At 62.1% G+C, this 24,221-nt stretch overlaps 2 protein-coding genes across 7 annotated transcripts in view; both read right to left on the reverse strand.

The window, feature by feature from the left end:
- Window positions 1-720: 720 nt before the first annotated feature.
- On the reverse strand, window positions 721-22,363 carry SMARCC2 (SWI/SNF related, matrix associated, actin dependent regulator of chromatin subfamily c member 2). Of its 6 annotated transcripts, none has more exons than XM_054012272.1 (29): window positions 22,218-22,363; window positions 18,570-18,689; window positions 18,160-18,245; window positions 17,406-17,487; window positions 17,214-17,306; window positions 16,985-17,054; window positions 16,072-16,141; window positions 15,657-15,732; window positions 15,216-15,347; window positions 12,976-13,091; window positions 12,616-12,740; window positions 12,161-12,220; window positions 11,788-11,825; window positions 11,176-11,306; window positions 10,983-11,054; window positions 10,251-10,364; window positions 9,839-9,992; window positions 9,412-9,504; window positions 8,800-8,916; window positions 8,631-8,693; window positions 8,278-8,536; window positions 7,743-7,904; window positions 6,741-6,805; window positions 6,356-6,485; window positions 5,823-5,983; window positions 5,212-5,346; window positions 4,226-4,583; window positions 1,557-1,994; window positions 721-1,233 (listed from the first exon to the last, which is right to left on the reverse strand). In XM_054012272.1, exons 1-29 carry the CDS (start codon window positions 22,326-22,328, stop codon window positions 1,163-1,165), a joined length of 3,702 nt encoding a protein of 1,233 aa, XP_053868247.1. In that variant the 5' UTR covers window positions 22,329-22,363; the 3' UTR covers window positions 721-1,162. The 6 variants fall into 6 exon arrangements, with proteins under 6 accessions (XP_053868247.1, XP_053868245.1, XP_053868246.1 ...); XM_054012270.1 differs by having other exon boundaries at window positions 7,557-7,904; XM_054012271.1 differs by having other exon boundaries at window positions 8,800-8,919.
- Window positions 22,364-22,714: 351 nt separating this feature from the next.
- Window positions 22,715-24,221, reverse strand: part of LOC128828434 (E3 ubiquitin-protein ligase NRDP1-like) — a 37,394-nt gene continuing 35,887 nt past the window's right edge. Inside the window, exon 10 of the mRNA XM_054013126.1 lies at window positions 22,715-22,810. Coding sequence (XP_053869101.1) covers window positions 22,715-22,810 — 96 coding nt within the window. The remainder of the gene's footprint in view (window positions 22,811-24,221) is intronic.

A 24,221-nucleotide genomic window follows, 5' to 3' on the forward strand; every position in this document is an offset into this window, starting at 1 on the left:
CTACAATTCATTTGCAAATTTAACACCATCAATTCGGGCTTGAATAGGGACTGGGAGTGGCTGGCTCACTACAAGGGCAACTCACCCTCTCCTGGAATTGACACCTCCTCATCAGTTATTGGCAGTGGACCACATCCACCCTGACTGAATTGGCCTTGTCGACACTGGTTCTCCACTTGTAAGGTAACTCCCCTCTCTTCATGTGCCAGTATATTTATGCCTGTATCTGTAATTTTCACTTCATGCATCTGAAGAAGTGGGTTTTTTAACCCACGAAAGCTTATTCCCAAATAAATCTGTTAGTCTTTAAGATGCCACCGGACTCCTCGTTGTCTCTGTCAGCTCCGTGGCAGAGGGCAGACCTCTCCCAGTCCTCCCCTGATTGTTACGCTGGTTTAGGTCACCGAGACACCTCGAGTCCATAGAACTAGGATCCCCTGGGATAAAAGGCTCAGGAAGAATTATCAACAAAGAAGTCACCACGGTAGGAAGGTCACTGAGCACAAGTGGGTCCCATGACCTCCAACTCCAGGGGCACTGTCCCCTGCAGTCACGTTTGCTTTGGGAAAGGGGGTGGGAGCCTGGAGGCTGAATCCTGCTTTCCGCACGCCCAACAAACGGGGACACCATGAGCCACATGCCCCAAAGGGACACTGCAGGGAGGGGACAGCGGACTCCATCCCTCCCTCCCCGTCCCGGGCAGACAGATCCCCCACACGGTGCCGCTTCTTCCCACCCCGGGGAACTTGGAATTTTTATTTTATTTTTATTATTAAAAAAAAAAAAGAGAGAGAAGACACGAGAGCTTTAAATGCCCAGGAACCAGGTAAATTCAGAGCCTTCTATAAATAGCCGTCACCTCCGCCCCAACAGGCCTCTCAGCGCTGTCAGAGGTGGTTCTCAGCGCCTTTAAATAAAAGTCTCAGGACGATCGGATACAAAAAAAGCCCGGGGGTGGCAGCGAGGGGGCAGGACAGACAGACACAGCGGGACTGAGGGCTGAACACGTCGATTCCTTTTTAACCCCGTGATCAACGTGTTTTTTGAAACCAATGAAATCCCCACCCCCCTCCCGCATCCCAACCAATCCCAGGCAGGTTTTACAGGTTGCGAAGGTTTTTGTCCTGTCGGGTGACATCTCCGGGCGGTGGGCGGAGCAGCCTCACTGCGTGGGCGGGACCGGGGTGGCTGTGCTGGGTGCGATGGGGTCCGTCTGCAGAGGGGGGCCCTGGTCTGCGGGAGAGAATTGACAGGTTGCAGCGCCCCAACTCTGGATAGCAGAAGGGGAAGGGGGGGGGCGCAGCGGCCCTCCAGCCTGCATCCGGCGCATGTCACAAGGAGGGGATGGAGGTGAATAGCGAGGGATCCTCACCTCCCTTGCCAGCCAGCAGAACAGGTAGGGGCAGGCGGGCACAGAACTGGGCAGTGGCTTCCCCGCCCACAGCGCCCCCCGACCCTGCCCTGCAGAGGGAGCCACCGAACGGCCAAGGCCCGAGCCCAGCCAGGGGCAGACAGCGGCATCTACGAGGCCCCCCTGCCCTGCTGCGGAATCTCACCTGGTGCCAGGGCGGCGTTTGGAAGGAGACTGCCCTGCATGGCTGCCACAATGGCCGGGCTTTGGGCCGCGGCCGAGGCCGAGGCCAGTCCCGAGACAGGAGGCAAGGCGGGCGCGGCGAGCGGCGGTCCGTTGGTCGTCAGCATGCTAGGGTGCATCGCGCTAGACACGGTGACGGGCAGGTTAGGTGGGGCCAGGGCGCCCCCGGCCAGCATGCCGCACGGGAGATTACCATGCATTGGATGAGCGGGTGTGTTAGCGGGGAGGTTAATACTGATGGAGTCTGCTACGTTACTAGCCATGCTAAATGGGATGGATGGAGGCATTCCGAAAGGCAGAGCCGCCGGGAGATTACCGGGCACGCCGGGGTGAGAGCTCACTCCAACCGTCCCGGGGAGCATCTGAGAGGAGGGCTGCTGGCCGGGGAACGGAGGCTGGGCTGGAGAAAGAGAGAAACCAGCGACAGGGTTACACGTGGCAGCGCAGTCCTGGCCCTTTACAATCCTCCTCTGTGGCTGGACCCGGCCCCGCAAGGCAGACTCATCGTCAATCCCTCTTGCTGGGAGGCGGGGTGGGCGGGCGGCTTAGGGGCAGCAGGGAGTGTCTGCCATCTCCTGGCACCCCCAAGCCTCAGGGGTAACATCCTGTACCCACGTAGGCACCACTGCTCTATGGTTGGGATATAGGGGTTCTCAAACTTCACTGCACCGCCACCCCCTTCTGACAACAAACATTACTGCATGACCCCAGGACGGGGGACCAAAGGCTCGGGACAGGGGGGTGCAAAGCCCGAGCCCAACCACATCGGCCTGGGGGGGGGGAGGGGGGAACCACCTCCAAAGCCCAAGGGCTTCAGCCCCAGGCAGGGGGCCTGTAATCTGAGTCCCGATACCAGGGCTTCAGCCCTGGGCCCCAGCATGTCAAAATCAACCCTGGCGACCCCATTAAAATAGGGTCCCGCCCCACAGTTTGAGAACCACGGTGATATTTCATACAAAGGATGCCTTGTAAGGTATCCCATGAAAAATCAGGACTTGCTGAATCTCCTTGTTCCGTCGGAGGAAGAACATCCCCATTGCACAGGGAGTTATGAGATTTTGCTCCCTTCTTGTTGCTGTGGGTCTGGGAGACGCCCACAGCTGGTTCCCCAGTGGCAACAAGGCAGGTGGCCCACACCCAGATGGGTGTTAAGTGACCATCAGCAGCCACTGATGAGCAAAGGATTGGAAACAGATTTACAAATTTAACAGGGCGGATAAAAATCAATGATTTAAAAAAAAATCATATTTTTTTATTTAAATTGGATTTTGTTGATAAAATGCTTTTTGAGGGAAAAACCTGTCTAAAGATAGTTTTAATTAGGATACATTCTAGCTCAAAGATAGCACATCATGGAATAGGGATTCTAAATTCTAATTCTATAGTATGAGACAATATATTCATATAATGAATAAGAAAAGTTTTGTAAATGAGTCCCAACAGTTCATGGATTAGGGACCCGATCTTACGGGGCTTCAGGGGCTTCTGTATAGATTGAGGTTAATCTTTCGATCTACCCAATGGGACTCAGTGCTTAGTCTAGAAGATACCATCAGAGATGCTTAGTTTTGCAGTTCTCAAACTGTGGATTTGTGTCTCCAGAGGCAACATGCTTGTTAACAGCAAAAATGTTTTAAAATAAATAAATAATTATAGAGGTGAGAAATGGCAGACCTCAACTTTATTGTCCCTCTGCAAATTTGTGTACACAGAGTCAATCCCTTACCTCTCTAAAAGTGCAAAGTTTCAAAAAAGTTCAATGACTAGAAGATTGTTGGGGGTGGAATAGATCTGGACAAGGAGAAGAAGTCTGGAGATAAATGTGAGAAGCGAGGGACATATGCTTGTTTTGTTAAAATATTATATGTTTGCTGTTGAAGAAAAAAAAATCCAGAATTCTTAACGTTGTTGTTTTAGTTAAATAAAACAATTTCAATATCTGTCTGGTGATGTTCTTCTAATCCAGCATGGCAAGAAAACCATCCAATTATTAATGATTAACCTGATGAATTGGAGATTGTTCACCTCCCAGTGACTTCATAAATATCTGCTTCAATTACCTTTGGTAAATGAAATAACCAAACAATCATTCATTTCCTGATACAGCTGTAAAACTAACCTGAAAAGTTTTCAAAATAAATCACTGTTTAAAAATGGATAGTGTGCACCTTCTAAAAATGAAAGCTACGTCTAGCTTTGAGTTGCGAAGAATATGTATTAAGGTTATAACAACCAGCAAGAATGCACTTTTATTAAATCGGGTCTTCCTGACTAGTGATTTAAATCATGATTTAAATCAATTTGGTTTAAATCAAATCCACCCTGCAATTTAACAATAGACAACTGCTCAAGCGCCACACAATAGGGACCGTGCCATTATCTGCTGCAGCCAGGCACCTCATGACACCTGATGCTTGACTCCGTTTCCGAGCCAGTATCTTTCCAGCATGTGAACTGAGTGTATAAAAGAAGGGACCGTGGCATTGTGAGTTCACCTCCCTCCTCCCCCCCTACGCTGAAGGCAACGAGAACGGATGAGAGGGACCCTGAATCAGACAGTCAAAGGGGACACGGTGGTCCCACAGGCCAGCTTGTACCCCGGTTTCTGGATGGCTGGCGGGAGGCACTTACTGTGAGGGCCGGCAGGGGTCTGTCCCTGCTGAGCTGGTACTGTGTGCGGAGCCCCCGGCGCGGCCGGCACCGCCTGGCCGATCTGTTCCGTTTGAACCAGGCTGGGCTGGGGCACCAGGCTGGCCGTGGTCGGTGCCCCTGGGGCCTGGGCCATGGGCATGGAGTGGGCGGCTGGCGCTAAGGGAGCCCCGGAGGACGGGATGGGCTGGGAGCCGGGCGGGAGGGGCGGAGGCTGCTGCTGCTGCTGCTGGTGCATCTGCTGGAAGTGCTGCTGCCGGGCGCGCATCTCGGCGTATTTGAGCTGCTCCATGTGGAAGGCCTGTCGGTCTGCCAGGAGCTGCTGCCTCTGGTACTCCAGCTGCAGAGAGGGCACCCGCCGGTCACTCGGGCCAGGCTCATGTGGCACTGCCCCTGGACAGCCTCCCCGGCTACCCCCCTTGGCTGCATGCCCTGTATGGGTCCTTCTGTCATCGGCACCTCCCCCTTTACTCTGCCCAATCCAGGCTCCAAGCTCTCCCCAGCCCCCCACTTCCATGATCACTAGCCCCAGATTGGATCAGGCTGGCCGAGGCCTACACCCCAGACTCCGGAGTCACTTTGGCCATCACTAGGGCATAGGCAGAGGCTTGTACTGCAGTTGACAGGGTCAGATCCCTTCCCCAAGTCCCATCTGCTAGGACCTCCACTAAAAGTCCCTTCAACACGGATTCCTTCTTCACTTCCTAACCTGCAGTCTCATGCCACGCTGATGTGTGATTGGTTAAACAGCTGTCATGCCCCACCACAGAGGTGGCTGCATCTCAGCAGTGGGTGAGTGATCCTACACAAACAGTTATGCCCACCCCAGAGGTAGCTGCATCTCAGCAGTGGGTGAGTGATCCTACACATACAGCTATGCCCCACCCCAGAGGTGGCTGCATCTCAGCGCTAGGTGAAGCTAGTTCTGTGTGGGGTGGAGGGAGAAGCGATCCCAGGGTCGCACTCACTGCCTCGCGCTCCCGGTCCATGATGGTCTCCAGCTCCTCAAAGTGTCGCAGCTTGATCTCCAGCTTCTTCATCTGGGTCTCCACCAGCAGGGCCACCAGGGACTTGATCTTGCGCTCCTCCACTGCGGCCAGGTGCTGCACGGGGCGGAGCAGGGGAAGGACGGGGCGGGTTAGGGCTCTGGCACCACACAGCTCAGAACCTCCACTAGGGCAGCAGAGGAACGACCATGGGGCATTTCCAAGCCAGGGACAGGAAGGGAGGAAGCCACCGTGGCGGGGGGAGTCTGGGTGCTTTCTTGGTGCTCATCCGCCCCCCAGGATTCAAAGGGGGAGCAACTGGTTAAAGCAGGGTGGGCTGGGAGCCAGGACTCCTGGGTTCTCTCCCTGGCTCTGGGAGGGGAATGGGACCTGGTGGTTAGAGCAGGGGGGGCTGGGAGCCAGGACTCCTGGGTTCTCTCCCGGCTCTGGGAGGGGAGTGGGGGCTGGTGGTTATAGAAATGGGGTCCCGCTCAGCCTAGGTAGTTCCCGTCTCCAAGCCAATCCCTCCAGCTCAGCCCTGGCCATGGGGCGCTGGGATCAGAGCAGGGGCTTGGCTGCTCCAGGCTCCTCACCTTGGCCTTCACGGCAGCAGCAGCCAGGGCAGCGGCGGCCGCGGTGGACAGGTTCCCTTCACCAATGTCTCGCTCCACCTTGGTCTTCCTCTCACCTTCTGCCTCGGCCAGGTCCTTGGGCACCTCCTCCTGGCCGTCCTTCGGCTCCTTCTCCTTCTCGGCTGGAGGCCAGGGGAGAGAGACGGGTGGGGAATGAGGGCTGGGTGCTGCTGCCATTGCCCCCCCGGGTGAATGGGGCTGGGCCCGCTGGGGGGCGGGGAAGGGAAAAGTAGGTTTGGCCCTGGGGAAAATCAGGGAAGGGGCTGGCACCGCTGAGATGGGGGGAGGAAAGGGGGAAAACCCGCCTCACTGCCACAGCGGCCACATGCGAACTCCCCTCCCCCCGCTCTGCCAGTGCCCCTCAATCCCGACTCACAGCCCCCTCCCCCGGTCCTCCAGCACTGGCCTCTCCTGAGGTGAGGCTACTGGCTCGGCAGAACCCCCCCGGCGCTGGCGCGTTCGCCTCCTGCTCTCCCCGGCTGTGCGGCGCTCACCCATGCTGTCACCATCACCCTTCTCCGACTCCTTCTCGCTGTCCCCCTCTTTGCCTTTCTCCTCCTCTTTCTTGGGCGCTTCGCCCAGCTTCTCCTTCGCTTCCTCCTCCGCGCCTCCTTCCCGGGGCTCCTGGGAAAAAGAGTCCTCCGATCTGCCCCGCTGGAACGAGAGCTCCCCCTGCCCCAGCCCTCCTGGGTGCAGCCGCCCCCCGGCCAGACAGGACCAGCCCTGTACGGAGAGGCCACTGGGAATGAAGGGGTGCGGGGATCTGTTCCCCCGGTGATTCACTCTGCCCCGTCCCACACTCCCCCCAGCTCCATGCCCCCCAGGGCTCCCCCCAAAGGTGCAGGATGGGGTCATGCTTCTCCTCCCCTCCCTCTGTACCTTCAGCTCCTTCTTCTCGTCCGCCGGCTGAGGGTCGACCCGCGTCTCGTCAGCGCCGCTCTCCTCTGGGGTGTGGGGGGCGGACAGAGATGGCCAGGTCAGAGCGTGAACGCAGGGCTCCCCCCACCCCCCAGCAATGACAGTCACAACGATGGAGGGGGGAGGATGCGCTAAAGGGCACAGGGCCGCTGGGGGTGATGGCGCACAGCTCCAGGCTGCATGGACTGAGACCCAGCCAACTCATTTCACAGAGGCTGCCCCGCACCCCACAGCAGCTGGGCTCACGCCGGGGCTAAAACCAGCAGCGCAGACTCCACTCGGGCTCCCCAAACCCAGCGAGGGGACGGGGCTCACAGACCAAGCTCCGGCCGTGTGGGAACGTCGCCACTGCTGCTTGGAGCCCCGGAGCGCAAGCTGGAGTCAGGCGACTTGCTGACACAGACGGGGATGCTTCCAGCCACTCCCCCTCCTGGGCCAAGCTCACTGAGAGGGAAAAGGCCCCGTGCCAGCCAGTCCCCCATCCCGGGGGCAGATTGGAGCTGGCGCACCCTAGAGGGGAAAAGCCCCATGTCCCCATCCCCCGTGCCAACCAGTCTCCCGTCCCGGGGGCAGATTGGAGCTGGCGCCCCCTAGAGGGGAAAGGCCCCATGTCTCCATCCCCCGTGCCAGCCAGTCCCCCGTCCCGGGGGCAGATTGGAGCTGGCGCCCCCTAAGGGGGAAAAGCCCCATGGCCGGATCCTGACCCCGCCACTGGGTCCCGCTGGGGTTCTCGCGTGCACATGGGAGGGAGGCGGTGGTGACGACGGGGTCCCTTACCCTGAGCCAGCCGATTGAGGGTGAGCTCCAGACCGGAGGCCAGGCCAGGTCTGGTCTCCTGTGGCTCCTCCCCTCTTCGCTCATTACCCTTCCTACTCGCCGCGCCCGGAGCAGCGTCCGACGGAGGCGAGATGGCGGGCGCCTCACGGGCCAAGGCGCGGAAGGAGCCTCGCTCGCCCCCCTCACCTATTCTCTCCGGCTCGTCGGACGTGGTCCCCGCGATCCCGCTGCTCTCCAGCCCAAAGGCTGGGTCGGCCTTGCCCGTAACCTTGGCCGCTTCCTCCACCTTGCGGACGTGAGCTTCCACCAGCGCCGTGGGCACCTCCTCCTTCATCTTGGAGAACTCCTCTGCCGAGCACAGCCCCGGGTCAGATCACTGGAGCGGGATGGGCACTGGGGTCCGGGGAGGGGACGGGCAAAGGAGGATGTGCCCTGCCCGGTGGGCCGGGTGCCAGGATAATGGAATGGACATTCCCCCTGGCCCACCAGCGTCTCCTTGGGACTGGGACTGGGACAGCGTCTGCAGCACCGCCAGGAGCAGGAGACTGGGAAACTTGGGGGCAGGGCACAGCTCTGCTGGGCGCAGGCTGGTAAGCCCGCCAGGCCTGGGTCCGAGAGGGTGGCTCCAAGACTCTCACGTGATCAGACTGCCCGGGACTGGGTCATGTCGCCTGGCTAAGCGGGCCAGGCACTGGGGTTCTGAGCGGGGACGGGGCGTTACCGAGAGCGGACTTGGCCGCCGCGGAGGCCACGCGGGGGTCCACGACGGATGCCAGGAAGGCCACGGTGCTCATGACGGGGTTGCCCGACTGGCTGAAGGGGATGGGCTGGTAGGCCAGGGGCCCGAGCGACGCCTCCGAGTCCTCCAGGTAGGGGTCCTCGATGGGCAAGCGCAGGAAGTGGAGGATACACTCGTCCTGCGTGCGGCTGCCCACGTGCTCCGACACCTTATTCCAGTCGTCCTTGTACATCTCCAGGGCCTGCGGGGGGAGGGGGAGACAGGGAGCCAGAGGGGTGGCTGGGCTGGCGCCAGCCTAGCACTGTGGGGACCCCGCGAGAGCCCTCCCCTCTCACCTCCAGCAGCAGCAGCGTCTCCTGCTCCGTCCACTCCCGAGTGGCGCTGGCGGCGGCTTTGCTCTGCGGGGAGAGGAGATGGCGGGGGTGAGAGCGGGCGACGGTAGCGCGACGCCAGGCCCCGGGGGGGGGGGGGGGGGGCAGGAAGCCGCCCGCTGCCCGTGCCTACCTTGGAAGGGACGTTCTTTTTGGTGTACATGTCCGTGCGCAGGCCGAAGTTCTGCAGGTCCGTCGGCTTCTCCTTGCCCTTGTCGGGGAAGCTGAGCATCTGTTGGGAGGCCGAGGTCTGCTGCGGAGAGAGGAGGGGGCGGTGAGCCACTGCTGGCCCCCGACTCTCGCCTGGTGGCTGACTCCCGACGGCTCAGCCCATGGGCCCAGGCTCCCTGCCTCTGCCCCGTACTGCTGCTGCTCCCGGGGTCGGGGGCTCTGATCGAGGTTCCAGCTCTAGGCACTGGAAGATTTTGTCACAATCCCACCCCAGCAGCAGCCCAATGCTTTGGAGAGAGAGGCAAATATCCCCCGCCCATTTCCCCTGCTGGGCTGTCCAGGGGCAGAAATCCCTTCCTGACCCACTATCAGCTCAGCCCCTGAAGCCTGATGACCCCCCCTCCCCACCACCGTTAGCCTTCCGCTGAACTCCGCAGCCTCCTGCGGCGGGGAGTTCCACAGCTCTCCAGGACACAGCGAGGAATCCACACGCCTCCTGCCAGCTCCCCCACGGGGCCACTCGCCTTCTCCCCCCAGAGCAGGCTGCAGAGATGATTCCCGGGAGCCCACCTACCAGCTCGGGCTTCGCTTTCACCGCCTCCGGGACTAGGTCTTCGATTTCTTTGCTCTTGCGGCCGGCCTTTGCGTCGCTGTCGCTCTGGCGACCCTGAGGGGCCAGACAAGGTCGCGGTGAGCGCGCCCGCTCCCCAGCTCAGACAGGGACGGAGGGGCGAAGCGTATCCCACAGATCAACGCTCTCCTGCCCCAATGGGAGGCGCTCCCGCCCACGCGCAGAGGGGCCGGCCGGCTGCAGGCCCTGAGCAGAGCAAAGCAGCAGAACCAGACATGACGGGGTCAGCGCACGGGGCTCCCCGACCCCGGGGTGGGGGGGGCGGAAGGGATGAGCCGCCCCCCGCCAACAGGGGGAGAGATTCCAGGGGCAGGGTGCCCAGACCCCCCTGGCCGGGCTGATTTCACCCCGTTCGTTTTCTCGCCCCTACCTGGGGCGTCTTGGGCTGCAGCGGCACCAGTCCCGAAGGGGTGTCGGCCAGGACATGGAAATGCGATGTAGGGGGAGGTCCCATGGGGGTTGGCCGGCTCTCTGCGTCCACCTGGTAGTTGATCAGCCCCCACTGCTCCAGGAAGGCGTGGACCCTGCAGAGAGCAGCGGGTTAGACCCAGACCCACGGATCAGCCCCATGGCTGCGTTGTGCTGGTGGGAGAGACGGCCGTCTCGGAAGCCCGACTTCATCCAGGCCTCTCTTCACTGTGTGGCGGGGGCTGGGCCAGGCGGTCAGCCCTGGAGACCAGAGCTCGATCCGGGGCCAGCTCGCTACCCCCACCCCCACACCTCAGCCCTGGTGCGTGCTAGTCCCCACCCCGGTCTGGCGGTCGCTCTGCTGCCCAACCCACCGCATGATGGCGCAGACGTCCCCAGCCAGGTTCCGGCGGCAGGCGGTGGAGGTCAGGTACTCCTGGGGGTTCAGCCGGTAGGTGTCGATCATGAAGTTGCGATAAGCCAGGTATCTGGGGAGAGGGGAAGGTTAGCACAAGCTAACAGCATCGCTCTGCATTCAGAACCCATAGGGCTCAGTAACAGATTTCACACTGGCGGGGAGGGGGGTCTCAAACTCACACGCTTGGTCAGCATCACTATCCCCCCCACTCAACAGAGGGGGAAACTGAGGCACAAAGGCAAAGTGACTCAACCAAGGTCACTCCGTGAGTTAGTGACAAAGACTAGAACCCAGGAGTCCTGGCTCCCAGTCCTTCCCCCCGAGTAACAAACAGAACCCAGGAGTCCTGGCTCCTTAGCCCCACCCCCCACAGCTCTAACCAAGAGCCGGGAACAGAAGCAAGTCCCAGTTCTCTCCCCACAGCCGGCTGGTAAGTTTCACGCCGGCTGCACAGCTCAGATGCCTGGCGAGCGCCAGGGCCTGCGGCTTTCACAGGGCTCGGGGGGTCCCAGCCTGCAATGCTCCGTCCGGTGCCAGCACACTCAGCCCCTCGCTCCCACAGCCCTGGCCTGGGGCTACTCCCCTCTTCCCGCAATAGACCATCCCTCAGCATTGCTCTCTGGCAGCGCCACGCACAAAGCACCGGCGCGGGGGAGCTAACGGATGGGGCGAGGGGGAGCAGCCTTACATTTCGGGGGTCTTGGATTTGTTCTTGCCGTTGAAGAATTCGGGCAGGGCTCTGCGCTCGATGGCGTGGACGCTGCGGGAGAAGCACAGAGCGGGGGCGTTAGAGCCGCGTGTCTCGGAACAGGGGGTGGCGGGGCCCTCCCATGCCTAGGGCATGGGGGGGCCCCGGTACCTGGTACCCCCTCCCCCGGTACCTGTTGTAGTCGAACCAGGCGGCGTAGCTGGGGATGATAATATGGTGAGTCTGCTCCGTCACATTGTCCTCGTGCAGGTCCGGGTTCTTGGCCTGCTCCCCTTTGTTCCCCGCACTGTTTTCCTCCTCATCCTGGAATCAGACAGCCGCAGGTGGGCGGGCGGAGGGCGCCCCACATGCTTGCCCCCACCCTGCCGCCCGGGCAGCAACTCCACCAGGGCTAGCCCAGCGTGGTCCTCGGGCTCCGGGAGCGGAGCTCTCGCCTAGCAGGGCACCGGCAAAGGGACTTCGGAGACTCAGCCGAACCAGGCTCTCGCTCGGAGAGTCACAGAGCCTTGTGGGGTGCCTTGCGACCCAGGTGCCCCAGCAGGGACCCGGAGAGCCCCCAGTGCCACCGCTGGGGCGCAGGCAGATCCAGCATCGTCGCCTGGGGGCGAGGGGTGTTTCGAAGGGGGAGCAGGAGGCTGTTCCCAGGACAGGGGCTGGGGTGTTTGAAAACGGAGGAGGGGACGGGTGCTACAGCGTATGCCAGGGCCAAGCGTGGCCGGGATGGAGGAGGGCAGAAGGGGGCAGCAGAGAGGGTGAAGCTGCTGCCCCTGCCCGTCAGTCTCACCTTGCCGGCAGTCTCCATGCTCTCATCCTCCTGCTCGTCTGGAAGGGAAGGGCAGACAGAACAGCGATCAGGGGAGCCCGGGCCAAGCGGGGGAAAGAAACGTACCCACCCTGGACCACGGCCTCCCTCCTACGGCGCCCGGCTGGGGACAGACACAGCCAGGCCGCGGCATGGAGCTCATTCTGCCTGCCTCCACCGCCGGGGAAAATTAACCCCTCGGGGCAGGGAACGAGACAAGCCCAAAAGCGCCTGGGAGCGTCCCTCCGTGCTCACCGCAGGGCGTCTGCCAGGGGCTTCAGACGGAAGTGGCCCATCTCTAGCCGGGGCCCTGTCTCCTTGCTAATAAAGGTGAGGATGCTCGGGGGGTCCTTACCCAGGTCGGTCATGGTGCCCCCCTTCACGGGTGCAGACTCCGAGTCCTTCTTGGTGTTCACTGTCCCAGGGAGAAGGGGAAAAGCTTTATTGGGAGGCTCCAATCTTGGAGAGACACTCTGCTCACCCTCCCCAGCTCAGCAACTCGCCCTGGGCCCAGCCAGAAAACACTCCTGGCTAGTCCAGCCTCAGACTCTGCCAGCAGGGGGCACTACACAGCGTGACACAGGAGCCCTGGCTGTAGGTCCCAGCTATTCCAGCCTCAGCCAGCAGGGGGCACTGTGGGGCGCGGGGTGGGAATGGGGGCTGTGTGGGGCGCTCCCATTTATTCCAGTCCCATCCTCCCCCAAAGAGGGCACTGTAAGGGGCGAGGCAGGAGCACGTGCTGTGTGGGGATGCTCCCAGCCTCTCCCCCCAGGGTCGCTGTCGGTCTCCGTGCGGGGCCGATGCCCAGACCTGTTTTGGGCAGCGTGACCTCCTCCACATTGGGGACGGGGGAGGGCTCGTCCATGTCCTTCGTCAGGTCCTCCTGTTCCTCCTCGCGGTGCCCGCGCTTGGACTTGGTGTACGGGGTCGACGGGCTGCAGAGAACGAGAAACCCAACATGCCCCGTTGCTGACGGCTGCAGCGGGCACCGGATGGCCTGTTGGGGCGCACACGCTCCAAGCTCACCAGCCCCGGGGCAGGCGCTGCCAGGGCCCCTTTGCCGGCAGGGCCAGGAGCAAGGACGGCCCCAGCTCCAGATACGAGGACACTGGCCACGCACCCAGTCCCGCCCCGGCAGAATCCCCAAGGGGGGGCCGGCGCCGGCCTCACCCTTTCTTGGCGTTCTTCTTCTTGGCCTCTGGGGTCGGGGACGGCGAGGGTGAGCGCTTTCTCTTTTTGTAGTTCCCACCCTTCTTGTCGCGCCGGTCCGAGTCGGGGCTGTTCACCTGGGGAGGCAGAGAAGCTCATCCGCATGCCGCTCGGGCCAGAGGGTGGCCTGACTCCAGCTACCCTTCCCCCACCCATTTATTTGCCCTGGCTTGGCTTTGCAAGGGGGGACCACACCCCAGGGCCCCCAATGGCTGACAAAGCCTAGCACGTGCAGGCAGCGGCTGCCTCCCTCCCACAGGTGGAGAAACCGAGGCACAGACTGGAGTGATTCATAGATTCCAAGGCCAGAAGGGATCACTGTGATCATCTAGTGCCTTATTTCCAGCCTGAACTGGCTACTGCCCCTTCCAGCCATCGGAACGCGTGAGCCCTCTCTCTGCTCGACCAACGAGCCCGTTATCCAACAGTTCCTCCCCACGCAGGTACGTACAGACCAGGAGCAAGTCACCTCTGAACCGTCTCTTTGCTAAGCTGAATAGATGGAGCTCCTTGGGTCTCTCACTACAAGGCAGGTTTTCTAACCCTTTAAACCATTCCCGCGGCTCTTCTCAGAGCCCTCCACAATTTTGGCAACATCCTTCTAGAATGGTGGACCCCAGAACTGGACACGGGATTCCAGCAGCGGCCACACCAGTGCCAGATACAGAGGGAAAAGAACTTCTCCGTCCCTACTCGAGATCCCATTCACGCATCCCAGGATCGCATCACCCCTTTTGGCCCCTTGACTGGGAGCTCACGTTCAGCTGATTATCCACCACGACCCTCCCAAATCTCTTTTTCAGAGTCACTGGTTCCCAGGAGAGAACCCCCAGCCGGTAAGCAGGGCCGGCACTCTTTGTACAGTAACTCCTCATTTAACCTTGTCCCACTTAACGTTGTTTCAATGTTATATCCCTGCTCAATTAGGGAACATGCTCGTTTAAAGTTGTGCAATGCTCCCTTAGAACGTCGTTTGGCTGCCTGCTTGTAAGATTCTGTGGAAGAGCAGTGACTTTACAAGGGAGCATTGCACAAGTTCCGCTTCTCCGCCTCCTCCCACCCCTCCCGGCGCTTCCCGCTTAGGACTTTCTGGGAGGAAGGGGCAGGAGCGGGGATGCGCTGTGTCTCTGCTCCTCCCCCTCCCTCCCAGAAAGTCCTAAGCACCGCCAAACAGCTGTTTAGCGGCGCTTAGGTCTTTGGGGGGGAGGGATGTGGCGTGCTCTGGGGAGGAGGTGGAGTGGGGGTGGGAAGAGGCGGGCCTGGAGTGGCGCGGGGACGGGAAGAGGCGGGCCTGGAGTGGCGCGGGGACGGGAAGAGGCGGGCCTGGAGCATTCCTGGCAAAATCCGAGCCTGTCCTCCGGGAAAGCTGCCGCTGCTGGTGCAAAGGTGCTTCCTAGCGTCCTTGCCTGCAGTGGGTTGTGCCTGTGTGGGGTAAGCCAGGGGCACTTCCCAACCACAGAACAGTACAGTACTGTACAATATACGGTATAATGCCTTTTGTCTGCCCCAAAAACATTTCCTTGGAACCTAACCCCCTGCATTTACATTACATCTTATGGGACAATTGGATTCGTTTAACGTTGTTTAACTTAAAGTTGCATTTTTCAGGAACAGAACTACAACATTAAGTGAGGAGTTACTGTACTTACATTCAGGCCTGGTAGAGCATATACTGGGGAGATGTCCAAATCTACATACTGACTCAGTGACAGGAACAGAACCCAGGAGTCCTGACACCCAGTTGTCTACTCTTTCCAATAGAGCAGTGGTTCTCAACCAGGGTACGTGTACCCCTGGGGGTACGAGAGGTCTTCCAGGGGGGACGGCAACTCATCTAGATATTTGCCTTGTTTTACAACAGGCGACAGAAAAAGCCCTAGCGACGTCAGAACAAGCTACAGTTCCATACAGACAATGAGTTGTTTAGACTGCTCTGTATACTGCACACTGAAATGTCAGTACAAGATTTACATTCCAGTCGATTTATTTTAGAAGTATATGGCGTTGTTCAGTAACAGTGCGGCTGACACACTTTTGTAGTTTTTTGTCTGATTTTGTAAGCAAGTCGTCTTTAAGGGAGGCGAAACTGCAAGACAAATCAGACTCTGAAAGGGGGACAGTCGACTGAAAAGGTTGAGAGCCACTGCACCAGCCCCCTCTCCCCTCCCAGAGCTGGGAACAGAAACCAGCTAGAATCTTACTTCGTCAGTGAGCGTTTTGGCGGAGATTTTCTTCCTACGGGAGACGGGGCTCTTCTCATCGGTCACCTCGTAGTCTTCTTCATTCATCCACTCGTTGAAGGTGTCCGTGTCGAGGATCCATTTGGCGTGGACCTGCAGGGGCAGAAAGGGCCCAGTTCTGGGGGGCACCGAATGGTGCCATGGGGAAGCTTGGTGGAGATCCCATGCATTCGGGGGATGGGGCGATTAAGACATCCCGAATCGACTGCACATGAATTGGGGGAGTGTTAACGAGGTTCCATCAGGAGGCCAAGGCAGAGCAAGCAGCCCGAACACGCTAAGAGCACAGGTGTGTGCAGGAATCTGCTGATGTCAACAGTGAGAACTCAGAGCCCCCTGAGGCCAGCCCCGAGCCAGCCCCAGCTCCGTTTACACAAGTCCCAGCCCAGGGAGCCCCGTTACCTTCCGGGGCTTCTCCGGGGTGGGCGCGTCCTCGACAGAAGCTTCGATTTCACTCGCGGGGATCCAGGTGTCGTAGCTGTGGGGGAGGAACACAGGGAGTGCGGGGGAGGCTGCGTGTCACCCCCAACCCACGCACATCCCTTGGCAGGCCTGGCCCAAGCGCTGGAGGGGTTCACAGGCAGCTCCCCACGCTGCCCCCCAGCACGATGGCGCAGGGCAGCTGATCAGCACCTCGGGGGGCTCCCGTGGCCGACCGCAGGGGCGAGGAAGAGGGCCACACAAAGATTGAAGGGCTTGAAATGAACGGGCGAACCCAGTTCTGCATCCTGGGGCTGCAGCCAGGCTGACGGGGTTTCTTGAAGGTGGACCCAGCGCCTCAAGGCCTGGGGCCCGCTCCCCTTCGTCTCCCACTCACCTGTCCGGGAAGTAGCCCCAGTGCAGAAGGACCTGCTTGTCTCTCTTCATGACAGGTCGAACCCATTCTTCTATGAGAGACACAGAGGGGAGTGAGTGGCAGGGTGAGACACAGAGGGACCTCTGGGGTCCCAGGGGCAGCCCGGGGGCGCAGCTTCGGCTCCATAATCAACACCTCCTGGATGCTACCAACTCCTGTATAATCATTCTAAGACTTCAGTCTTCTCTCGTTCACCTAGACACACCTGCCCGTCAGCCCACAGCAGCCACCTTCCCCACCACCGCCAGCTCCGGACAGCGGTGCCAGGCACTCTTTAGGACAGGAAGTGAAAAGCAGGGTCCTGTAGCCAATGGAAAGTGCCGGGGCAATTCACGGAGGCAGAACTGAATCGCCCAGCCAGACCCTACACCTCGGCTCCTCAGGGACCAGGCGTGCTCAGCCCGCGTCTGTTGTCTCCTCCGGGAGATGGTGTCTCGAGCAGCACGGACCCCTTGGCACCCCGCTAGGGCACTTCGTTCAGTGCCAACACTGAGGGGAGAGAGCTGCCATTAAAGAACCATCTGCTCCCACTCACCGGATCAGCCCAGCTACTCTTCCCTTGCGAGCACAAGCTACTGGCTTCGCGGTTCACCAGCCCTTTTCCTGCAGGTCTCTAGGTCGTTCCCTGTCCCGTAGGGGCCGTTCCCCGCATGCAGCCTGGCAGTGGGTCCAACCCTGCTTTGTGCCCCAGAGTTAGGCAGCTGCCCCCTGCAGACGGAGCCCCTCCAACCCGGAATGCAGGTTCACACTCAGTTATCGGTGCTAGCCTCTGACACCCACACGGCCCGAGCCAGGCCCCAAAGAAGCCAATGGGAGCCGGATTAGACCCAGACTCCCCCAGCCTGGTCACAGAGCGCACGTGCTGCCGCCTCACCCTCCTCCAGGTTGCCGGGGACCGGGCAGACAACATGGGAGGCGTTGTTCCGATCCTCGGTGACCGTCCCCTGCAAGGAGATCAAAGGAGCGTGTCAGAGGCACGGGGAAACGGCGGAAGCTGGGCCTGGCACCCTGGAGCCGGGAGACGCCCATCCCCGGGCGGACGAGGCAGGCGCGCCCACGACATGCCAGCTGGCATGGAACTAACCCCACAGGCTCCCACCTACCTGGTGCCGCTTGATAATGTCCTTTAGCTTGCCCAGCAGCTTGGGTTCGATCTCCTGGTGCAGAAAGATGTTAGGCCGGGCCAGGCAGTTGTTCTGCAGGAGGAAGAGGGAAGCGGAGCAGTGAGGGCCAGGCGGGGCTGGGGGACAAGGAGCAACTCGAATGGAGGGGAGGGGGGCGACCAGGCCGGTTACCTGCACCAAGGATTTCTCGATGGTCATGAACATCTCCACGTTGCGATCCATCCGCGAAGGGTTCTGGAAATCGAAACGCCGCCTTATTGGAAGAAAAGAGCGACTCTCATGAAAGCCACAGCTCACGCCTCCTGGATCAGCCACCCTTCCAACCCTGCCTTGGCCCAGAGCGACGACACCCTACCTGGATGCAACACCTGAGCCCAAGCCACGTGGCGGTGCCATGGGAGGGCTCTTCGCTCCCTGGAAGGGGGCAGGGCACTGCCCGCTGGCTGCGGGTGCTGGATCCACAGGGGCCCTTGTCTGCGAGCATGGCCTGGCCCCTGCTTCCTGTGGGTGGGCACTGGACTGGGTCCTATCGCACCCAGCCCACTGCTAGGGGCCGGCCAGCCAAACCACCCCCTCCGTGGAGACTCGTTCATTCTGTCAGATGCCGGGGGGGCACCATGCATCACGGCTCGTTACTGAATCCCCTCCCCAAATCCATACCCCCCGCCAGGATCGGCGCTTGGAGCCAAGAGCTGCACCCCCTCCCATAGACCCCGTCCAGGCTGGTTTGAACCCCAGGTTCACAAGAACAAAGTCTGGCCCCTCTATGGCCCTTGAAGGTCCACAATGCAGGTCTGCGAGCCATGGGCAGCACTGCCCCCAGCAAAGTGCATCTGCTGGTGTGCGGGGAGCCTGGGGGGGGACCTGCCCGCCCCACACCCCGAGCGAGCCGGGAGACAAGCGGGAAGGGAAGAGGACAGCTCACCATCCTTGGTCGCTCTTGAATTTATAGGCTGCAGCGAGGATGTGGCACAGGGATCCTCCTGCTTTGAAATCCAAGAAGCATTTTATCTGCAATAGAAGGACAGGGGAGGACGGGAGAGAGGCTGAGCCGATGGAGAAGATGGCGGCCGGCTGGCGAGGGGTTAAAGGGCACAAGCTATCTCTCTCGGAGCCACAGGTGGCACTTCCGAGGCCCGCTGACAATCCAGCCCCCATCCCAGCACCTCCTGCTGGGTAACAGGAAAGGCAGCACCTCCCTGGGACCTGCCCCATCACCACCCCGTGTGGTCTCTTGCCCAGGCCACTCCCCTCTGGGTGTGCGAGCGGATGGGTTGCTCCGTTAAGGGCCGTCCCTCTCTGCCCAGTACGGCTCAGCCGGATTGCGGCACTCACCGGCAGCTTGGTGAGCGGGGCGTTGCTGACATGTTTGCCGAAAACCTCCTCCTGGAACTGCAGCAGCTGCACCACCAGGCTGGAAAGGGACTTGTTGGTGGGAGGCTCTGCCTGGATGTACTGTGGGAAGAGCAAGAGAGGACGGCGCGGGGCTGTAACACGCTGCGCTCGAGGGCGATTTCAACAACAGAACGGGACCCAAGAGTCCTGGCTGGCCTGGACAAACAGGCTGTTCCCTTAGAAGGAGGTGGATCAGCAGCAGAGGACTTGACCGTGAGCCCGGCAAAACTGTGCCCGGTGCTCGGGTTGTCTCTGTCCTTTCTCGCAGCTGGCAGCCTGCATTCCTATGTTATTTGCCTACAGACCCTAGATTGCCCCATCGAAATAGACAAAGGCGAGAAGGGAAACCGAGGCCCCGAGGGGGAAAGTGACTTGCCCAAGGTCCCACAGCTGGTCAGTGGCAGAGCTAGGACTAGAGGGTAGGTCTCCCGAGTCTCACCCACCAGGCACATGAGAACCGATCTCCCTCAGCCCATTAACGTGCGGGGCAGCCGCTCCCGCATTGGCAATGAACAGCTCTTGGGAACACTGGCCCTGCCAGAGCGGGCCAGTCCCGCCAGTATCCCCTCTCCAGCAGCGGTCAGTACAAAGCGCTCCAGAAAACAGATGAGAGAGACTTTTTGCGGCCAGCCATGGAATACGGCCCATGGGGGATGTTTTCTCCCAGCCCCTGCCAGTCCAAGGCTGGTTATCCTTGAAGTAGGAAGGTTTGTGGCCCCTTTTGTCCTACTAATAGAGCTGTGGACACGCTCAATAGCCAGAGAAACAGGACAAGCTTTTGGCCTCCACGAGACCTTGTGGCGTGGAGTTCCCCAGGCTAATCCTGCCTTGTGAGCCAAATTATTTCCTTCCATCGCTTTCAAATGCGTTGCTTTTGTTTCACTGGATGACCCCCCCTCCCCCCGCTCTTGTCCAAACACGAGAGGGAGGAGAGAGGCATCCACTCGACCTTGTCTAGCCCATTCGTCACGTCATTCGTCTACCACATCCCGGCACAAGGACGAACCACTCCATTCTTTCCACTCTCTCGCGGCCTGTGCTCTGCCTAGGTTTACAGGTACCAGATGCGCTGGGTTTTGCAGGGCTGCCAACATCTCAGTTTGGCACCTAAATACCCTTGAGGACCTGGGCCGTAATCCCTATATTGGACTGGTCTACCATCCTTCTAGTCCTGTATCCTATCTCAAGCCCTGACCAGCAGCAGCTTCCTTTGATTCAGTTTGGACAAACACAAGGCCCTAGGGAGAAGAGGTGTGTCCTATGAAACCCTCACCGCTGGTCCCCGGGCCCCCCAGCAGGTGGGGAGAACCTGAGGGGGGCGCTCGCTGTGATCTGTCCTCTCCTTGGAGGTGACTTTTGTTAGCCTGTGCACATTTCTGTTTTTAACGCAGGCAGCAGTGGGCGCATGGTCCCCGTGTCTGTACGGGAACCCAGACTCCCAAGAAAGAAACAAGCCGATCATATTGGCCCTTCCATCTTCAAAGCACTCTGCAAAGGTCGTTCCCTGACGACGACGCAGGACAGCGGACAGGAATTGGCTTCTGCCCCTGGCCTGAGGAATGGCCTTTTCTTCACCTTTCCCTGGGCCTCTTTCTCCTCCCACTCTGCCTGTGACGACTGTAAGCTCCTCGGGACAGCGACGGTCTCTCGCCACGTGTCTGTCCCGCACCCAGCCCGACGGTGCCCTGATGTCGTTTGAGTTCCCCCAGCAATAATCCAGACCAATACCCTGCGTTTGTCTCAAACTCTGGGGTGACCCAAAGCCCCCATGGGGTGGTAGCGATTGGGACAAGCCCGAGGAGACGGGCATTCACCCAAGTGGCATCCTCCACAAGCCAGGAGAGGAGAGACGCTATCATGCAGCCATATTCATTGCAGCTCAGAGGATGGAGCTTTTAGCGGAAGGTAGCTAGGGAGGGGAGCAGCGAAGGACATAGGAATGGCCACGCTGGGGCAGACCAATGGTCTATCCAGCCCAGTCTCCTCTCTTTGACAGCGGCGGGTGCCAGGTGCTTGAGGGAATGAATAGAACAGGGCAATTAGCCAGTGATCCTGTCGGCCTGTGGGGGTGGGAAAAGGCAAATTCCCAGGGAGCGGGTGAGGGTCAGGTCACAGCCTGTCACTCCAGACCCAGGAGCTGTCTGGTGACTCAGCCACTGGCTACACTCAGAAGGTCAAAGGTAACAGCCTGGGAACCACAGCCCCATGCTCTTTGCATGACAGCGGTGGGACGGGACACAGGTGGGGCCGGCAGGACCCAGCCCACGGGCCCTACGCTGAGACAGCAGGGCAGGTGGCTGATGTATCATAACACGAACGCTGCCCCTACAAAGAGAAGGCTCCTCGCAGCTCCTGGGCAGAGGAACTGGTGGTTTCATCAGGGAAGAGCCATCCCAAGCCATAGGGGGCCTGTTCTCTCGGTAACTTTCGCTCCATTTTCAGCTTCTCGGAAGACAGGCTGGCCTTTGTCTTGGGTGAAAGATGGGGACGGATCCGAGGGGAGACGGGACGTCATCAGCTGCTGGGCAGGGTCCCCCCTCGGAGGGAAGGGACAAGGTTGACAGCCAGAGTGAATGAAAGAGCATCTATTGTGCCCCTAAGAGCAGGGGATGGGGCAGGAGGTTTAGGGGGACCTGGAGCCCCTTCCCAGGACAGCTGCGGTTGGGTGGGGAGCAAACCCCTTTCAGGAAGAGAATGGGCTGTGTGCAAAGCAGATCGGCCCCCAAGCGCTTACAAGGCCTTTGCTGAGCTGGGGGGTGGGGTGGGGTGGGGAGTGGAGGGGGATTAAACTGAGAAGCTGGGATGGGGGTAGGTGGTGGGGGTGGGGGGACTGGAAGGGAATTAAGGGTGATGGAGGAAGGAGGGGGAGGGGTCAGTGGGGCTGAAGGGGGTGAACGAGGGGGAGGCAGGGCCAGGAAGGGGGGACCCAAGCCCTGGGAAGGGGGCTGCAATGGATGAGGGGGGAAGGGACCGAATGGGGGAACAGAGGGGGCAGGAAGGGGTGACTGGAGCCTTGGAGATTATCGGGGCCCAGGACGGATTCCATGGGATCCGTGGGGCTGACAGCTGTCAGTAGGGAGGACAGGTGTCGGTGGGGTCCAGGGGTCAGCGAGAGGTGGGCACTGAGTGGGGTTCACTGCGGGGATGACAGCTGTCAGTGGGATTGGGGGGTCAGTGGGGGATGGGGAGGGGGGAGCTGAGGGGGTGCAGGGGCCAAGGACTGGGGCAGGGGGTGCCAGTGGGGCTGTGGGCGGAGAGGGGGCGGCTTTGAGGGGAATGTCAGTGGGGGCTGGGGGGGCTATGGGGGGGGCTGTCAGGGGGGCAGTGGGTGGGGCCCCAGGGGATGCGGGGGGGGGGAGATGGGGGCGGGGTTGGGTGTCAATGGCGGGGGGGGCCCCGAGCTGAGCCGGGGGGGGCCGGGGATGGGAGGGCGCGGGGGAGACCCGGCGGGGGGAGCCGAGCCGGGGATGTGGGGCCGGGGCGCGGGGGCAGGGGCCGGGAATGGGGGGCCGGCGGCGGGCGGGCGGGGGGGGGCCGAGCCGGGGATGGGGCAGGGGCCTGGCCGGGGGGGTCCGGGGGGGGCGGTACCTTCTTGTAGTTCTTGCCCAGCCAGAGCCGCGCGCTGTCGAACTGGCTGACGGTGTCCGCGGCCTCGTAGTACTTGACGTTGGGGCCGCCGTCCTTCTTCCGCACCGCCATCTTCCCGCGCGCCGCGCCCCCTGCCGGCCGCCGGGCGCCATCTTCCCGCGCCTCGCGCCCCCTGCCGGCCGCCGGGCGCCATGTTCCCGCGCGCCGCGCCCCCTGCCGGCCGCCGCCCGCCATCTTCCCGCGCCTCGCGCCCCCTGCCGGCCGCCGGGCGCCATCTTCCCGCGCCTCGCGCCCCCTGCCGGCCGCCGCCCGCCATCTTCCCGCGCCTCGCGCCCCCTGCCGGCCGCCGGGCGCCATCTTCCCGCGCCTCGCGCCCCCTGCCGGCCGCCGCCCTGTGGGGGGTGGGGGGAATCGGGGGGGCTGGAGTGTAGGGGGAGCTATGGGGCACGGGGCTATGTGAGGCCCGGGGCTATGTGGGGTCCAGGAGGCAGAGGGGGCTATGGGGCACGGGGGGGGATGTGGGGCCCAAGAGGGACCGTGGGGGGGGCAGAGGGGCCCCGGGGGGAGGCCCTGCGGGCGGGGGGGGAATCCCGGAGGTCCGGGGGTGTATGGGGGGGCTATGGGGCACGGGGGGCATGTGGGGCCCAGGGGATGGGAGAGGCTGTGGGGGGGGCAGAGGGGGCTATGGGGCATGGGGCTATGTGGGGCCCAGGAGGGGCCGTGGGGGCGGGCAGAGGGGCCCGGCGGGGTGGTCCCGCGGGCGGGGGGGGGAATCCCGGGGGTGTAGGGGGAGCTATGGGGCCCGGGGGGGGCAGAGGGGCCCGGGGGGGGAATCCCGGGGGTGTAGGGGGAGCTATGGGGCCCGGGGGGGGCAGAGGAATCCCGGGGGTGTAGGGGGAGCTATGGGGCCCGGGGGGGGCAGAGGGGCCCGAGGGGGAGGAATCCCGGGGGTGTAGGGGGAGCTATGGGGCCCGGGGGGGCAGAGGGGCCCGGGGGGGGAATCCCGGGGCTGTAGGGGGGAGCTATGGGGCCCGGGGGGGGCAGAGGGGCCCGGGGGGGGGAATCCCGGGGGTGTAGGGGGAGCTATGGGGCCCGGGGGGGGCAGAGGGGCCCGAGGGGGAGGAATCCCGGGGGTGTAGGGGGAGCTATGGGGCCCGGGGGGGGCAGAGGGGCCCGAGGGGGAGGAATCCCGGGGGTGTAGGGGGAGCTATGGGGCCCGGGGGGGGCAGAGGGGCCCGGGGGGGAATCCCGGGGCTGTAGGGGGGAGCTATGGGGCCCGGGGGGGGCAGAGGGGCCCGGGGGGGAATCCCGGGGCTGTAGGGGGGAGCTATGGGGCCCGGGGGGGGCAGAGGGGCCCGGGGGGGAATCCCGGGGCTGTAGGGGGGAGCTATGGGGCCCGGGGTGGGAATCCCGGGGGTGTAGGGGGAGCTATGGGGCCCGGGGGGGGCAGAGGGGCCCGGGGGGGAATCCCGGGGGTGTAGGGGGAGCTATGGGGCCCGGGGGGGCAGAGGGGCCCGGGGGGGGGAATCCCGGGGGTGTAGGGGGAGCTATGGGGCCCGGGGGGGGCAGAGGGGCCCGGGGGGGAATCCCGGGGGTGTAGGGGGAGCTATGGGGCCCGGGGGGGGGCGGGCAGAGGGGCCCGCGGGGGAGGCCCTGGGGGGAATCCCGGGGGTGTATGGGGGGGCTGTGGGGACCGGGGGGGGCAGAGGGGCCCGGGGGGGGAATCCCGGGGGTGTAGGGGGAGCTATGGGGCCCGGGGGGGGGGCAGAGGGGCCCGGGGGGGAATCCCGGGGCTGTAGGGGGGAGCTATGGGGCCCGGGGGGGGCAGAGGGGCCCGGGGGGGGGAATCCCGGGGGTGTAGGGGGAGCTATGGGGCCCGGGGGGGGCAGAGGGGCCCGGGGGGGGGAATCCCGGGGGTGTAGGGGGAGCTATGGGGCCCGGGGGGGGCAGAGGGGCCCGGGGGGGGGAATCCTGGAGGTGTAGGGGGAGCTATGGGGCCCGGGG

The sequence above is a fragment of the Malaclemys terrapin genome, chromosome 23 (genome assembly GCF_027887155.1).
Source record: "Malaclemys terrapin pileata isolate rMalTer1 chromosome 23, rMalTer1.hap1, whole genome shotgun sequence".
Classification (NCBI taxonomy): Eukaryota; Metazoa; Chordata; order Testudines; family Emydidae; genus Malaclemys; species Malaclemys terrapin.